A 17981-nucleotide genomic window follows, 5' to 3' on the forward strand; every position below is an offset into this window, starting at 1 on the left:
TTAATTCAACAGGTAGATAATCAAAATAATAAATATATATCATTAATAAACAACAAAAAAATTAATTTAATTAATAATATTTATAATTTTTATTTATAATTTATGTATAAACAATTTTTCAAAGTCAAATTAAACTAAAAGAAATTAAAATTAATTCAACAGGTATATTTAATTATTTATAACATTTAAAATAAATTAATAAACAATTAAAAAATTTATTTAATTAATAATATTTATAATTTTCCTTATATTTTATTGATAAACAATTTTTAAAATCAAAAAAAGAAAAGAAGAGACGTTTATGTTGCGCAAGCGTATGGAAGTCAAGCCTACCGGTTAATTTTAGAACTAAAATCATACGTGTGTGTTTATCCATGTATGAGAGAGAAAAAAAAAAAAAAAGAGAGAGACAAGTGCATATAAAAATAATAATTTTTTTTTTTTCAGTTGTATTGGTATACAGAGCATTTTCAGAATGGCGACTATCTTAATTCAGTGAGCGAGTACTTATTCCCGCCCATAAAACGTGATAATTGTGACATTAAATAAACTTTATAATTTGTGTTAATAATAATATTATATTATTTTTTAAAAAATGATTATTGATAATCCAGAACAATTCAAGGCATGGCTAACTGCTGTTTTGGAGCCATTGTAAGTAGGCCAGCTTGTCCAATTTATTTCCTACTGAATTTCCTTTTTTTTTTTTTTATTTTTTGTCTCTTACATATTATATCTTGTTCTTGTTTAACTGTGCATTTTTTTTTTATTTCAATTAAAATTATATTTTCATTTTTATTGACATATTTTTATACATGATGATGATGATTTGATATAATTATCCATAATACATGTGTCGAGTTGTTCACCAATGCGTGGGGTTCAATTTTTAATTCTATTTAAATTTGTCACGTCATAATCTCTGTCTTCCATCACCTATTATTATCAATATTATCGTTTTAATATTTTATATTTATATCTTTAGCAAATACTCATATCAACTATCATGCTATTAACAATCATAAATTTATATTATAATCATTCATCAATAGTCCACAATAGACAAAAAAAATACTTTAACCTTAATTTTATGTATTTTTTTTCCATTTTTATTCTGCAATTTTCCATTATATCATTTTGGGTTTGTTGTTTTTTTTTTTTTATGTTGGGATTGATGTAACCATGGAGGAAGTTATAATATGGCAAATCATTAGCCACATAATGGCTATGATGATGTATTAAATATTATTGTTGAAAAACAATTAATGAATGAATAATTATTATTACAGATGTGACGCTGATCCAGCAGCATTAGCAAAATATGTATATGCATTGGTAAAAAAAGATAAAACACTTGATGAATTACGTGGTGGTATGGTAGAACAATTGGATGTATTTTTACAACATGGTAAGTTTTCAATAAATATAATTAAAAAAATATAAATACAAGTATATGTTTAATTGAAATAATTAAATGATTTATTTACAGAAACAAAAAGTTTTGTGGAGTTGTTATTTAAAACATTGGAAACACAAAAATATGAATTACCATTGCCAAAAATTGATTCAACAATTGGTGGTACAACACCACCATGTATTAATACACCATCAAATTTACAAATTATTAAAACTGAAAATATTGATATACAAATACCAATTGTTCCAATAATATCAAGTCCAACATTACAACAACAACAACAACAACAACAAACAATTATGCCATTGCAAATTAATGGTTCATCAATAATGCCATTATCATCATCAACAACAACAATAACACCAACACAACAACAACTACCACCACCGACACCAACATTATCATTACCACCAACATCAGTTATACCATTAACAACATCACCAACAATTCCAATAATGATTAAACGTGAAAATAGAAAATCAGAATCAGAAAAAGATGATAAAGATAAACGTCCAAGAAGTCGGTGAGTAAAAAATAATATATTAATTGTTATTAATTAATATAAATATAACGTGTAGCTTATATTAATTAAAATTTATGATTTTTTTTTTTTTTATTAAAATAGTGGTAGATTACGTTCAAAAACAAGATCTCGTTCACGTTCATGGGAAAGAGATCGTCGTCGTTCACGTAGTAGAGATCATATACGTCGTGATCGTGAACGTGATCGTAGTCGTCCATGGAGAAATAAATCACCACCATCATCAAGTGTTCGTAGACATGATAGAAGACGTAGTAGAAGTCGTAGTTTATCACCATTACGTACACGTAATACACGTGATATTATTGATAATCGTGATCATAGATCACGTTTTCGTAATAGATCACCATCACCATTACGTTCATCATCACGTTCAATTGAACGTAAAAAATTAGATAAATTAGAACCACAGCAATTACAATCACAACAACAGCAACAACAACAACATAGTCCAGATGGTACAATTATACAAGATAGTAATCATGGTGATATTGACATGAGATCATCATCATCAACTAGTCAACCAGTACGTAGTGTTGTTATTGCACCACCATTTAAAAATAATAATAATAATAATCAACAACAACAACAAACAACAAATGATAATTTTCAACAACAAAAACGTCGTTGTCGTGATTTTGATGAAAAGGGTTATTGTATGAGAGGTGATTTATGTCCATATGATCATGGTACTGATCCAGTTGTACTTGAGGATGTTGCATTAAGTCGTGTATTAACATTTGGTCCACATGGTGGACCAACAACAACAACACAACCAATTGTTGGTAATGTTGTTAATGATACACAACAACCAGGACATAATGGTAATTCACAACCACCACATTTACCACTTTCAACATTACCACCATTACCTCATTTAAGAAATCAACATCATGCTAATATGGGTAAGTTTTATTATCATAATAAATAAATATTTTACATTATTTAAATAAAAAAATAATTAAAAATATATAATATATTACTTATTAGGTACATTTGCAGAATATAATCCAGATGCACCAAGTATGGAACCACGTGGTTTACCATGGCCAAGACATCCTGGTCAAGCACCTGGTATTTATGGACGTGGACAACGTGAATTAATAAGTGTACCTGTAATACCACATCCAAATCAAACAGATATTAATCATCATCAACAACAACAGCAACAACAACATCAACAACAACAGCAGCAACAGCAACAACAGCAGCAAATAAATCCACTTAAACGTAAACAAGCATTTGATTTTAATCGTCTTGGACCAAAACAACGTGCTATACATAATTCATTAAATTGTTCACTTGAATTAAAAAAAGTACCACGTATTTTAAATAATATAACACAATTGAATAATCATTTTTCGAAATTTGGTAAAATTGTAAATATACAAGTTAATTTTTGTGGTGATCCAGAAGCTGCACTTGTTACATTTCAATTACCAGCTGAAGCAAAAGCTGCATATAGAAGTACTGAGGCTGTGTTAAATAATAGATTTATTAAAGTTTTTTGGCATAATACTGCTAATAATAATAATAGTAATACAAATACTAGTGTTGTTGGTGGTGGTGTTAGTGTTGGTGCTATTGAAAATGTACCACCAGGTAGTTGTCGTCCATCAGTTAAAGAACGTCTTGGTGCTGCTGTTACAGTACCAATTAAAAGTGAAAATAATGAATATGTACCAACTCGTCGTTCAACTGATGAACAATCACAAGTACAATTACAACAGCAACAAACTCAACAAATTCAACAACAAGCTACACAAAATATTGTACAATCAGCACAAAAATTAACAACAACAACTGGACCAACACGTGAAGACAAGGTACTTGCTATTAAAAAAACTCAAGAAATCCTTGCTGCCAAAGAAACAATTAAAAAAAAACAAGAAGAATCAAGAAAAGAAGCTATTAAATTAACAGCTGATTTACGTAAACGTAAAGGTGAATTATTGGAAAAAAATTTAAATGAAATACGTGTATTAATTGATAAAGCTGAAAAAAATCCAGAACAAAAAGATGCAATAATGACAACAATAAAAATATTACAACAATCAATTGATGAATTACGTAAAGATTTATCAATAAATAATGGTCAAATAACAACAACAGCAACAACAGGTGTTCAAACAAATAATAATACTAATAGTAATAATAGTAATAGTAATTTTAATAATAATAGTAATATTAAAACACAAATTAAAACACGTGAACAAACACAAAAAGAAATACTTGATGCTGAGCTTGATTTAATGACAGCACAACAAGAAGGACAAGATGCTGGTGAATTACAAAAGAGACTGAATGAATTAAAATTACAAGCTGCTGTATTAGGTATTAGTACTGGTGCTGTTGTTGCACGTAGTGTTAAAACAGCACGTGTTATTAGAGGTGGACATTCATTAACTTATCGTGGTGGACGTGGTGGTATTGGTGGTGGTGTTGTTGTTGGACGTGGTAGTTATGCACATGTTTCTGTTGATCATAGACCAACAAGTCTTTTAATATCAGGTTATGAATCTGATGATAAAACCGAAGTACTTGCACATTTTCAAGTAAGTTTTTTTTTGCTTTTGCTTTTGTATATTTATTTATAAATTTATTTTTAATATTTGTTTTTTTTTTTTTTAAATAGCAATATGGTGAAATAGTCAATCAAATTGTTGATGATGCAACGCCTTCAATTGTGATAAATTATAAATCAAGAAAAGAAGCTGAAGTAGCACTTATTAAAGGTAGAACTTTTCAAGATAGATTATTATCAGTAACATGGGTATCATCACATCATCTTCATCGTGGTGCTGTTGGTAGTACGGTTGCTGGAGGTGGTGGAGCTGGTGGTGGTGGTAGTGTTGGTAGTGTTGGTAATAATAATACAAATTCAGCTCTATCAGTACGTACTGAACAAACACAAATAACCGATGAGGACATTGATCTTGAGGTAAATTAAATTTTCTTTATTTATTTATTTTTTTGTATTGTGCTTTGTTGTTTAATTGTTGTGATTTATTTAGAGCGCAGCTGAAGCATTACTTCTTGAAGAAAACGAGGAAGAAGAGGAGGAGGATGGTGAACCAAGAAGCTGGAGACGATAGCAGTATACAATTTGACATAGTTTTACTGCTATTAAATACAGTAACGCATGCACTAAATGTCGTGTACACAATGTCATCGTTGAAACATCATCATCACCATCAACAATCAAACAATATCTTTATAATAATCCAAATTTTATTAATATAATGTTTTTATGGATTATTAAATATATATTGTTTTTTGTATCATGAGTGTTAATATAATATTTGTTAATAATAATTGTATCAATTTTTTTTTTTTTTTTTCATGCGTTATAAGTTTAAATTTAAAAAAAATTATAAATTTGTAATAAACTTTAAACGCACTTGATAATAACATTGAAAAACAAAGCAAAAAAAAAAAAAAATATTAATTAAAAAAAAGAAAAAAAAAAAAAAATGATTTACTAAAAGAAAAAAAAAATTTAATATTTAAAAAAAAAAATAAAAAACAAAACAAATTTACATTTTAAAAAAAAAAAAAGAAAAAAGAAAAAAAAAAATTAAGTAAATTTTCAAAAAAAAAAAAAAAAAAAAAAAAAAAAATTAATTTAAAAAAAGACAAAGAGATAAATAATTAAAAAAAAAAAAAAAGAAGCGACTAATAAATTATCCCATTATTTGTAGAATAAATCGCTATGTTTTGTATGGGAAAAAAAAAAAAAAACAGCCAAAGTCTTTGTTATTTCAAAAACCTAGAATTTTATTTAAAAACTTTTTTAATTGTTTAAATATTTTTTTTACTTTTATTTATTTATTTATTGAAAAAAAAAAAGCAATTATTTATTACACTAGCCTTTTGTTTTTTATTTATTTATTAAAAAATTTAATTTAAATTATTTAATTTTGATTGTTCATCAATGCTTGAATGATGATCAATAAAATTATTTGTTGAATAATAATAAACACGTCTTGATGGTGCTATCCAACAAGCCAGTAAACTTCCAAATATTAATTGTGCAACTGGAAGTATGACAAGTGGTAAATTAACAGCAACACCATGAGTAGATCCATGATATGCACCACGCAATATCCATCCACCAATACCAACTGATTTATGAGTTATTGTAAATAATGCTGCAAGAAGAATTTGTCTTGGTAACCATCTTGAACAAAATATCCAGCAAAGACCAGTTGTCATTAATTGTCCAATACAAGCTGATGAATCAAACAAAAACAATGATAAAGTATTTACAAATTAATATTCAAAACAATATTAACAACAAAAAAAATTACCAATAAATACACAAAATAATATATCAATTGCTTCAACAGATGTCGAGTCAACAGTAACAGCATCACAAAACCAATGATAAGCTGTTATTATCAACAATCCAATAGACATCCAACCAGCATCAAGATGATTATGACAATTCATTTTTAAAAAAACATATTGAAAGGCAAGACCAATTGTAAAAGGCACTATTGTACTGTATATCATTTCTCCAATATTAACACCAACAAGTGGTGGTGTTGATGCTCCAAGCTATTTATAAAAAAAATTACAACTTACTCATTATATTCTTTACATATTTAATAACTTGTTTTTTTCTTTTTAATGTTTCATGATAATATACCATGATGTAAAGAAGAAATGGTGATAAAAAAAATCCAACAATATGAGATAAAATTGTTGTTACAATGCTCGTTGGCATGTCTGCATTTGCAATACGTGTTAAAACTAAACTAACACTCAACGGTGGTGGCATACAAAAAAAAACCTTAAAAACAAAAACAATTAATAAGGTAAATATTTAATTATTAATTATAAATAATTTGTATGAATTATTTATTTACTTCCATTCCTTTTAAAAGCCATATGTTGACATTAATATATGTCAAAAGACAACTGCCAATTCTTGCTAGTATTGGCATGACAATGTAGATGAAGACAATTACAAATGATAATAAATATCCATGAGATATTGCTGAGTAGAGAGATTTTGGTGTACATATTAAACCAGCTTCAAGATAAGTCAGTGGTATTGCTATGTACCATAATATTGTGTTGCTATTTATTACACCTGGTGGAACCAACAATTAACAGGTATTATCATTTTTTTTTTTAGCTCATTTATCTTACCATTTGTTCCACCTAAATTTGGCTTTATTGATGCTGCTATTGTGCATAAAAGTATCATTATAAAAAAACCATAACGTTTTAATAATTGACTTATTTTTCTTCTTGGTTTTTTTATATTTTTTAAACTTTCAATATCCATTTTTTTTTACCTTTAAAAATATCATTAACATTCATTAGGTTTTAATTTTTATTGGGCTTATTTTTAAACGTGCAAAGTGTTCTCTTTTTTATTATTTTTTTAAAGTTTAAATATACGTACGTGATTTATTGAATAATTTTAAAAATCTTCTATGAAAAATAATTAAAAAAACAGGCAATTGGAGAAGCATTTTTAATAATATTTATTCCCTCGTTGATTGTTGAAGTATTTTTTTGATGATTTTTCTAGCTCTGATGATTTTTATAAAAAACTATAAATGTGCTAGTTTTTAAAATCATATCAAAAAGTGTAAATTAATTTATTATAAAATTTATAAATATATTTTAATTAACAAGCAAATGATTTAGCTTTAATTTTTTCATGCGAAAAAATTATTTTAATAATCAATAGTGCAGATTTAAAAGTGAAAGTAAAGAAAATTTCGAAATAAAATAAAAATTTCGATTCATTTTTTTTTTTTTTTGTTCTTCAACAAATAAATGATATTTTATTTATTCACTCAACTATTTATACAAAAAATAAATTCTAAATATTATTATTAATTAAAAATCAATATTATTAAATAAAAAAAAAAATTAAAATTTATATAATAACTAAGCCACAGGCATTTTTAAGAATTAATCTACAAAATTATGTCAAAAAGTTCATTAACCTTTTTACTGTTATTATTTATTAATCACATTTCTAAATATTATTTAAATTAAAAAATTAATTTATCAATCAACACCGCTACACTTTTATCATAAATTATTATTTTTTTATTTATTATTATTTATAATAATAGCACAATTTGGTATTTTCTATTGCATCACTTTCTACCCTGACCCAAATATAATTTTAGCTATTTTTTTTTTTTCAAATTAAAAATACAAATATAATTGTTTATAAAAAAATATAATTTTACTAGTTTATCAATAGTCTATCTTATCATCGACTATTTCCACTTTTTTTTTTTTCTTATCTGCAAAATTATCCCCTCTACATTTTTTTTTCAATTTTTCATTTCTCCTGCGTCGACAGTATTTTTTTCTCTTCAATATTTTTTTAAATTATTTAGTGAACCTGTTGACGCTGTTGACGTGTACATGTGTGTACATGGCAAACATATATATATTTTTTTTTTATTTATAATATTATCAGTTGTCTGTTGTCATTTCCCATATGTATTATAAATTAAAAAAAAAAAGTGAACACGTATTCAAAAAATTATCAATTAAAAAAAAACATAAATAGTAAATAAAACGTGGAGTAATTTTTGTTTTTTTTTGTGAGGTTATAATTTATAGATGAATGTTAATAATATTGTTAAATAATTAATTAATAAACATGGTTGGAAAACGTGAAAGTCGTGAATTAATGACAATATTTTTTTTGTGTATATTATGGTATATTATATCAAGCAGCAACAATGTTGTTGGAAAATTATTACTATCGCAATTTCCATATCCAATGACACTTACAATGATACAATTAACAACAATAACAATATTATCTGGTCCATTTTTTAATTTATTTGGCATTAGAAAATCTTCATCAATCATAACATGGAGTTATTATTTTCGTTTGATAGTACCACTTGCTCTTGGTAAATTTATTGGAAGTGTATTCAGCCACGTCAGCATTTGGAAGGTGCCTGTATCATATGCACATACTGGTATAATTTTTATATAAATATATTTTAATAATTTAAACAATTTACTCAGCAATAGACAATTTATAAATCAATAATATTTATACTCATTTCAATTTAAAATGACTCTTTATCCACGTGTTTTGTTTTTAAAATTTCAATCAATAAAATTCCAGTATCATTTTACACAATCTCCAATGTTATTATCACACTCTCAATTTACAAAAATAAATTTAATACAATAAACAATTGAACAATAATCATAAGCCAAATTGTTGAATATTTCAATTGTTATAATATTTTTTTGTTTGAATTTATTTAAGCTAGATGATACTCAATTTTAAAAATGAATTTAAATTTATTTTTCAGTTAAAGCAACAATGCCATTGTTTACTGTAATATTATCAAGAATAATATTACGTGAAAAACAAACAACAAATGTATATTTAAGTCTATTACCAATTGTTGGAGGTGTTGCAATAGCAACATTGACTGAATTAAGTTTTAATGCAATTGGATTAATAAGTGCACTTGGATCAACAATGGCATTTTCATTACAAAATATATACTCAAAAAAAGTAAGAATAATAATTTATCAATTAATACAAAATTTGATTGAGCTAATTAATTAATTATTTTGATTAAATTAATAGGTGCTATGTGATACTGGAATTCATCATTTAAGATTGTTATTTATTCTTGGACGTTTGGCATTAATTATGTTTCTTCCATTATGGTTTATTTATGATTTTCATAATTTACTAAATGAAGTATTAAATAATTCAATAACATATAATATTGTTGGTCTTTCAATAATTGATGGTGTATTAAATTGGCTACAAAATATTATTGCATTTTCAGTAATGTCAATTGTTACACCATTGACATACGCTGTTGCAAGTGCTAGCAAAAGAATATTTGTCATTGCCATAACACTATTTATACTTGGTAATCCAGTTACTGGACTAAATATATTTGGCATGACATTAGCAATATTTGGAGTTTTATTATACAACATGGCTAAATATAAACAAAAACAATTGCAAAAGAAAATTGCATTATTACCTAGATATACAAAAATTGATAATAGTAATTTTGCTAATGGATGGCCTGAATTGACACATCAACGATTTGCTGTCTAGTCATTTTAATTTATTTTAATGTGTTCAATTGCTATTTTCAATGTAAATATTTGACTGGAGTAGAAAAAAATTTAAAAACAATTTAAATATATAGAGTTTTATTGTAAAGGTTTTTTTTTTCTTTTTTTTTCTCAATTGTAAGATTAGTTGACAATTTATTTGCTCATCCTTCTGGTAAGGAATGAAAAAAAAAAAAAAAAAAAAATTCATAAACTTCCCTAAATAATTAAAACAATTGCTGGAACAATTGTCAATTTTTTTTTTCTTTTTTTGCTATTTTTAAAACGACAGCTTTTTGTATTATAGCTTTTTTTTTTTTTTCTTCATTTTAATTGTAAATAATAATAAATTGTTACAAGTGTATGTTGATTTTTAAAATTGTAAAAAAAATTAAGGAAACAAAAAACAAATATAAAATCAATTGTATATTATAGTACATTTATTTTTGTATAAATAAAAATTAAAATTAAAAAAAAAAAAAAAATAAACACAATCGTATAAAAATATTTGACAACGTTGAGATGTAATTCTTTGAAAAAAACATTTGTAATTTCAACTGAATAATAATTGATTATTTGTTAAATTTTAATAATTGATATAAAGACGATAATAAAAATATATATTTATAAATTTTTAGTAATATTTTGTGTTGTTATGGGTCGGGCAACAGTTAAATCAAGCCGAGCACCAGCAGCAGCAATGAGTGGTACAGCAAGACAACAATCACAGTCCTCAGTACTTGTATCATTAACACGAATAATTCTGTCATATGGTTTTAATACACCATCACATGGACCACCTGGTCTCAAGCGATTAATATAAACACCACGTTCATACAATCCATCAGAAACTGAAAATCCAAAATCCTCATAAACTGGATCTTTGTGTAATGATATATGTACAATTTGTTGTGGACGATTATTATCATTGACATTTCTTTCTTGTGAACTGTTAAAAAATTATTATAAAATTATTTAAAATATACTTTATATTTAATTGAATTTAAAACAAACCCAGAATATGGTGACATTGGTAAATCAAGTTGTCCACTGTCAATTGATGCTGTATCCCAAAGTTTAATAATATCAGAACCAAAACCATTAGCTTCATTTAATTCACCCCATGAATCAACAGCACTGTCAACACTTGGAAGACTTTCACGAGCTGATCTTGATGCTGTATTATTATATGATTGTTGAATTGTATCACCAGATACACTACCACTTATACTACTGTCTCTAAAATATAATAATATACAAATTAATAAATAATAAATAATTAAAAATAAGTTGATAACAAAATTAATAATACCTTTGATCATTTGTATTGTCAGATTTTCTAATTGTTAATGCAACAACTGATGTACCTGGTCTATGTAATAATTGTGCAGCTTGTCGTAAATCACCAGGATCAAGTTTTTGTCCATCAATAGCCATTAAACGATCACCAGGTGATAAACTACCAGTTCTATATGATAATGAACCTCTTCTAACTTCAGCAATTATTAATTCTTCATTAACAGTTAATCCAAGATCTGGTTGTCCACCAAATGGACGAGCAACACGTACAGTAAATACACCTGAATTTGGTACAACTGAACCACCAACTTTATATTCAATAACAAGTTCAATTTGTGTTGATTCTAATATTGCACCAATTTCAGATGGTTGTAAATCTCTTAATATTCTACGATTAATTGCAATTATTTTATCACCAGGTAATAATACACCACTTCTTTCAGCTGGTCCACCAGCTTCTAATAAATCAACAACATAATTTATTTCATCATCAGATAATCTTAATGATAAACCAAAACCACGATGATCTTGTCTCAATAATATTGTTAAATTTTCTTTAATATAAAGTGTTTGATTATTATTATTATTATTATTATTATTAATATTATTATTGTTGTCATTGTGTGATTGTAAATGTCCACGTCTTTTGTAATTTCTTGATGTTGTACTTGGTGGTCTTGGTAATATTTGTAATTTAGCAATACGACAATTATCAGAAATATTACGTAATAATTTTGATGCAATTATTGAATCTTGTACTTGTGTATCATCAACAGCTAATAATTTATCACCAGGTTGTAATGCACCACAACGATCAGCAGTACTTGCTGGTCTTAATGATTCAATATAAACACCACTTGATGTTTCACGTACAGTTAATCCAATTTCTCCTGTTGAAATATTCGTTTATTTATTTTTTTTTTTTTTATGTCTATTAATAGTATATTTTTGAATTCAAGTTGATTTATATTTTTAAATATTATAAACTCACCAGATAAACTACGTTCAAGTTGTACAAGAAGTGGTCCAGATGTTGATGCTCTAGCTTCATCCATATTAGCAACATCATATTCAATTGTTAATGATGCTATTGGTGAATCAGAAGTTTTTCTTAATGCTCTTTGTGCATCAGATAAAGTTAAACCACGTAATTCAGTATCATCAACAGCAAGTAATCTATCACCAGGTCTAACTCTTCCTTCTTTTGCTGCTGGTCCATCTTTTTTAACACCAGTTACAATAAGTGCTCTTGATACACCACCACGTAATGTTACACCAAGACTACCATCTTCACGTTCTAATCTTATTTGTGCAACTTTTGATGATACACATGATGGTATTGAAAAATTACTATCAATGTCATCAAGTGATATAAATTTATTATCATAACGTGATGATGATGATAATGATGATTGACTATTTTCATCAGTACGATTTGAATCTGTACTTATGTTTGTTGCAACACTACCAGGACGTCCACGATTTTTATCACGCGAACGCATCGTCGCCAATCTCAAAGAGCTAAACATTCTTGGCATTTATTTATTTATAATATTTTTAATTTTTTAAATCTATTATTTTTATAAGCATTATTATTATATTTTTTTTGAATTTATTTTAATATATTTTGATGTGTTTATTTCATATTCAAATTTTATTGGTCAACTTTTGCATAAAGAAAATAATAATTTTCATATTAAATTTATGAAAAAATATTTAAATTAAAGATACACATTAAAAAATATAATTTTTCATTTGTAAATTTTAGAAAATTTCACTTGAATTTTATAGTAATAAATGTTTTTTTCATTTGAATTGTTTTTTATTTCGATTTTGAATTTATCCAAGTTTCGAAACACTGGCACTTTTATGATGATGACTTTGTTAAATTGATTGACAGATAATTTTTTAAATTCAGCAAGACAAGATGAGTCTCAATGGTAACTGAATATAAGACTGAGTATAAAGATATGAAGAAAAACGAAACAAAGTTGTTGCAATGAGTCAAATAAAGATAAAAAAAAAAAATTTATTTCTTGCTCACTCAGTATTTTAAAGTCAGTCTGTATGATGATGCCGTAACAAAAATAACCATCGCCATAGGGCCGGATCATTGAACGAGACCAACAAATATCTATTTTTAATGTTAAAAAAAATAAAACTCTCCCAGATTTTTTTTATTTCATTTTTTTTTTTTTTTTCAATTCGGTCCTGATGATAGTAGGATTTATCGTTATTTAATTACATTTTTTTCTGCACAAGACAACACAGTGGGTGAATTTTTTTTGTTCACATCATAATGATAATAACATTGGCATTAATTTAAGAAATAAAATAAAAATGTTTTTTATGAATTTTTGTTTGAATTTATTCAGCTAATAATTTCGAAATTGAATATTAAATTTTTAATATTTTTTTAATATGAAAATTCAATCAACAAAGTTGTTTCGTTTTTAAGTTTATTTTTCGATTTTTTTTTTTTTTACTTTCAAGTTCTAGGATGTGTTTAAAAAAATATAATTCTTCTTTGATGTTTAAAAACCACTTGGGTTTATTTTGAAATTGTCGGTTTTAAAATAATTGCTCAACATTTTGTATGTATATTTAAATAACGAGTTTGAGTGGTTTTTTTTTTTTTTTTATTTCGAATAAGACAGGATAAAGAAGGATAGAAATAGATCTATTAGTGAATAATATTTAAGATAATTCGACAATTGAAAAATTCGAAAAATTAAACTTATAAATTCAAATATTTTACTGTTTTTAATTTTTTTCGAAATTAAAAAATTTATTAATATATAATTAATATAATTAATAATAATAAAAAATAACAATTAATAATAATAACTTCTTTATTTACCCAACCGGTTTACAACCAAATTACAGGGTCCGAAAATTTCATTATACAAGTTTAATTAATTACCAAAAATTATTAACTAACTTATTCTAAAAAATTATCTATTAATTATCAGTTCAATTGAGTTACATTTCTCGTCTCTTTTTTTTTTTTTTTACTCTTTTTACATTGGCACTAGTATAAATATCATAAATATCATTGGCTAAAAATATTATTAAATTAAATGTATTATTAATTTAACAAACATAACATATATAATTTTTTTTTTTTAATTTCATAAATTAAAATATTCTAGATTATTGAAAAAGTAATAATAATAATTTATAACTTATTAACACTATTAATTAAAATTTAATTTAATAATATTTTTATTTAAAAAAAAAAAAAATAATAATAATAATAATAATACTAAAAAAGGGGATTTGCTACATAATAACAAAATATACATGCAATTTGTCTTACTGTTTTGTTAAATTTTTTTTTTTTTCATTTTCTTTTACATATATTGACTATTTGAATTTTTTAAAATGTAATAAATATTAAAATAATTTATTTAAATTGTCATTTTATATTTACATAAAGTTATAAATTATTTAATCAATTCTTTCATTGAATATTAATTAAATTTGAATATTTGATAATTATTTCAAGTGAAAATTATATTATGCGATTTAATTAAATTAGCAATATTTAGGTGTTAATTAAATTGAAAAAGCTGAAAAATAATAAATAAATAATTACAGGTAAATTTAAAATGTGTCTTTTCCTAGTCACCCGGGAGGTAAGACATTGACTCGTTTTTTTTATCAAGTGGTTTCTCCAGTAGACCTATTCCACTTTTCGCGCGCATTTTCTAGCTGCAGCTAGAATTGTTTCGATCGGAATTTTAAATTTTTCGATTGCGCTCAAAGCAGCAAGTACGGACGCACGCGGGTTTAAAAAATAAATATCATCACTATATACCCGCGCTCATAGCTGCAGGTATATTTTTTATTATTTAATATGATGGAACATTTCTTGGCTTATTTCACTATGCCACTATCACTTGTTGTGATAGGACATTTCTAGGCTCATTTCACTATGCCACTATCACTTGTTGTGATAGGACATTTCTAGGCTCATTTCACTATGCCACTATCACTTATTGTGATAGGACATTTCTATGCCTACTATTTCACTATTTATAAAATCTTGAAATCCAGTAAATATCAAATCTCTTGAAAATTATAAAAATCTAAAACAAAAAAAATTTTAAATTATACAAATCCTGAAACATTAAAAACATAATATTAAAATCCTGAATAACTCGAACTCCTGAAATCATAAAAAAGCTGAAACATATAAAATCCTGAAACATTAAAAACATAATATTAAAATACTGAATAACTCGAACTCCTGATAATCCTGAAACATATAAAAAGCTGAAACATATAAAAACCTGAAACAGAAAAAATCCTGAAACATACTTTAAATTTGATTATTGTTTTTGGAAAAGTGCATTTAATATCAAAAATATAAACATACATCGCGAATGGAAAATAGGGTGAAAATTCATCTATTATAAATTTTCACGATAGATAATAATGTCCTAATCACCCTCGTCTACTCTGTTTGAGATAGACAAGGTCGATTCATTTTGACTTTCACACTACGACTATTTAATTTAACATTATAAAATTGAATGTAAATTATTGTAAAAATCAGTCAAAATAAATCTATACATAAAATAATAATTTGGAACGACAAGAAGTTTCAAAAAATATAGCAACAATTTTTTGATACTTCAAGGATATTGAAGCACTTTTCCGGGATAGGTTAAAAATTACAACTAGTCAATCTTGATCTAGAGGAACCTACCTTTTGCGAGTAAACATCCAAGTACAAGTTGTCCAGGTATTCTCCAATAATCCAATTAAATTCCATCATATCCTTTTAGCGAATCCATGAAGAAGTTGTCCAGGTAGTCTCCAATAATCCACATAAATTTCGTTCCATCCTCTCAGCGAAGCCATGTAGAAATTGTCAAGGTAGTCTCCAATAATCCATTTAAATTTGCGGTTAAATCCTCTCAGCAATAATAGTAATCCCAAAACAGCAACAGGCACTTTTTACACTTATTTCACTTTTATTATATCACTTAATTTTTTTTATATATTTCTTTTTTAATTATAATCACTAGCACTTGCACAAACACTTTCACTTTTTTTTTTTTTTTTTATGACTATACGAGACGATCGGCACGTGGTCATTTCAAACTAAACGTAATAACCGACAAAAAAATTCTAAACGATATTCACTCCGCGAAAACTAAGACGAACTGACGAAATTCTACAAAAATATTCTTTTATTTTACACTTGTACTTTTTTTTTTTTTTTTAACCAAACAACCACGAGGTACTTTTTTACTAACCACGAACTTAATGGACGGAAAATTTTTAAGTGATGTTAAACCGATGAAACCCGGAGACAAACTGACTGGACATCGTCTAGGATTGTCCTTTATATATCCTAGACAGCTGTCCTAGACGAGGACTAGAGGTCACTTTTTCTAGGATTTACTGCCTAGTTTCGGCCTCTGCAGATCAGCCATTGGCTAACGCCAGGCAAAAATTTTTGAAAAACTTTTCGCGCCAGGTGAAAAAGAAAATTTCACGTGGATGCCATGCTCTCGAACCTAAAAAAAAACACGTGCAAAAAAAATTTCAAATATATTTTTGTGAATTTTAATAATTTGTAAAAGAAAAAAAATACATAAATGTATGTACCGATTATTTTAAAATTGATTAGAATAATTTGCAAATTAAGATTTTGATTGATGAACTTGTCTTGCTGTTGCTTTTCACTGCGATGACTTTGAAATTTTACAGAACAATTATTTTGACATATAGTATTTAAAATTAAGTAAAAAAACAAATTAAACGGATTAGTTTTTTTTTTATAAATTTGTTGAATCGACAATCGAACAATAAAAATGATCAATTAAACACTTGCATCTTTTACGAGGTAGTGGCAATTTAAAATTTGGTTAGAATTATTTTAAATTGCCTCGTGTAGACTACCTCGTGAAATTTTATTATAAAAAAAATGTGCAAGTGTTTAATTGATCAATTTATTTTTCGATTGTTGTTTCAACAAATTTATAAAAAAAATTATTTACTTAATTTTAAATACTATATGTCGAAATTTTTCTGTGAAATTTCCAAGTCACCAGTGAAAAGCAACAGCAAGACAAGTTCATCAGTCAAAATCTTAATTTGCAAATTATTCTAATTAATTTTAAAATAATCGGTACATACATTTATGTATTTTTTTTCTTTTACAAATTATTAAAATTACCAAAAATATATTTGAAATTTTTTTTGCACGTGTTTTTTTTTTTTAGGTTCGAGAGCATGGCAAATATTGCCTGGCGTTGGACAGCGTGATGTACAAGTAAATTTATATTTTAAAATTAATTAGAATAATTTGCAAATTGAGATTTCGACCGATGAGATTTTTTTTTTATTACAAAATTCCTTGTGTTATTTTAAAATTATTATATTATTATTATTATATGATAAATTAGCAACCCGATGAAAATTCTTCCCCGTCATTTCTTCGATTTTTTCCCTGAGCCTAATAATTTCAGTTCGATTTATGATACCTTAATGACAATTTTTATTACTAACAATAATTGTTAAAAAAAAGTTTTTATAAATTCGAAATATTTTAATTAAAAAAAATTCAAGTAAAATTGATTTGTGAATTAATTAATTTAGTCCTAGTTAATAATTGATTCA

General features: G+C 25.7%; 4 protein-coding genes across 5 annotated transcripts; 2 read left to right on the forward strand and 2 right to left on the reverse strand.

Annotated features, from left to right (window-relative positions):
- Positions 1-430: 430 nt before the first annotated feature.
- Positions 431-5703, forward strand: LOC122859145 (RNA-binding protein 26). Of its 2 annotated transcripts, none has more exons than XM_044162537.1 (7): positions 431-654; positions 1290-1408; positions 1490-1940; positions 2043-2863; positions 2949-4513; positions 4594-4899; positions 4973-5703. In XM_044162537.1, the coding sequence occupies exons 1-7, from the start codon at positions 596-598 to the stop codon at positions 5051-5053; spliced, it is 3402 nt and encodes a 1133-aa protein (XP_044018472.1). In that variant the 5' UTR covers positions 431-595; the 3' UTR covers positions 5054-5703. The 2 variants fall into 2 exon arrangements, with proteins under 2 accessions (XP_044018472.1, XP_044018473.1); XM_044162538.1 differs by having other exon boundaries at positions 2961-4513.
- A 91-nt stretch (positions 5704-5794) lies between these two features.
- Positions 5795-8206, reverse strand: LOC122859215 (sodium/bile acid cotransporter 7-like). Its single transcript, XM_044162639.1, has 6 exons — positions 7375-8206; positions 7116-7264; positions 6830-7056; positions 6610-6753; positions 6269-6518; positions 5795-6190 (listed from the first exon to the last, which is right to left on the reverse strand). The coding sequence occupies exons 2-6, from the start codon at positions 7252-7254 to the stop codon at positions 5859-5861; spliced, it is 1092 nt and encodes a 363-aa protein (XP_044018574.1). The 5' UTR covers positions 7255-7264; positions 7375-8206; the 3' UTR covers positions 5795-5858.
- A 300-nt stretch (positions 8207-8506) lies between these two features.
- LOC122859191 (solute carrier family 35 member E1 homolog) lies at positions 8507-10128 on the forward strand. Its single transcript, XM_044162608.1, has 3 exons — positions 8507-8929; positions 9275-9483; positions 9559-10128. The coding sequence occupies exons 1-3, from the start codon at positions 8602-8604 to the stop codon at positions 10045-10047; spliced, it is 1026 nt and encodes a 341-aa protein (XP_044018543.1). The 5' UTR covers positions 8507-8601; the 3' UTR covers positions 10048-10128.
- A 481-nt stretch (positions 10129-10609) lies between these two features.
- On the reverse strand, positions 10610-12947 carry LOC122859162 (glutamate receptor-interacting protein 1). The gene is made up of 4 exons (XM_044162561.1): positions 12337-12947; positions 11359-12235; positions 11061-11285; positions 10610-10995 (listed from the first exon to the last, which is right to left on the reverse strand). Exons 1-4 carry the CDS (start codon positions 12881-12883, stop codon positions 10671-10673), a joined length of 1974 nt encoding a protein of 657 aa, XP_044018496.1. The 5' UTR covers positions 12884-12947; the 3' UTR covers positions 10610-10670.
- Between the last annotated feature and the right edge of the window lie 5034 nt (positions 12948-17981).

This window comes from Aphidius gifuensis, linkage group LG6 (genome assembly GCF_014905175.1).
Source record: "Aphidius gifuensis isolate YNYX2018 linkage group LG6, ASM1490517v1, whole genome shotgun sequence".
Classification (NCBI taxonomy): domain Eukaryota; kingdom Metazoa; phylum Arthropoda; class Insecta; order Hymenoptera; family Braconidae; genus Aphidius; species Aphidius gifuensis.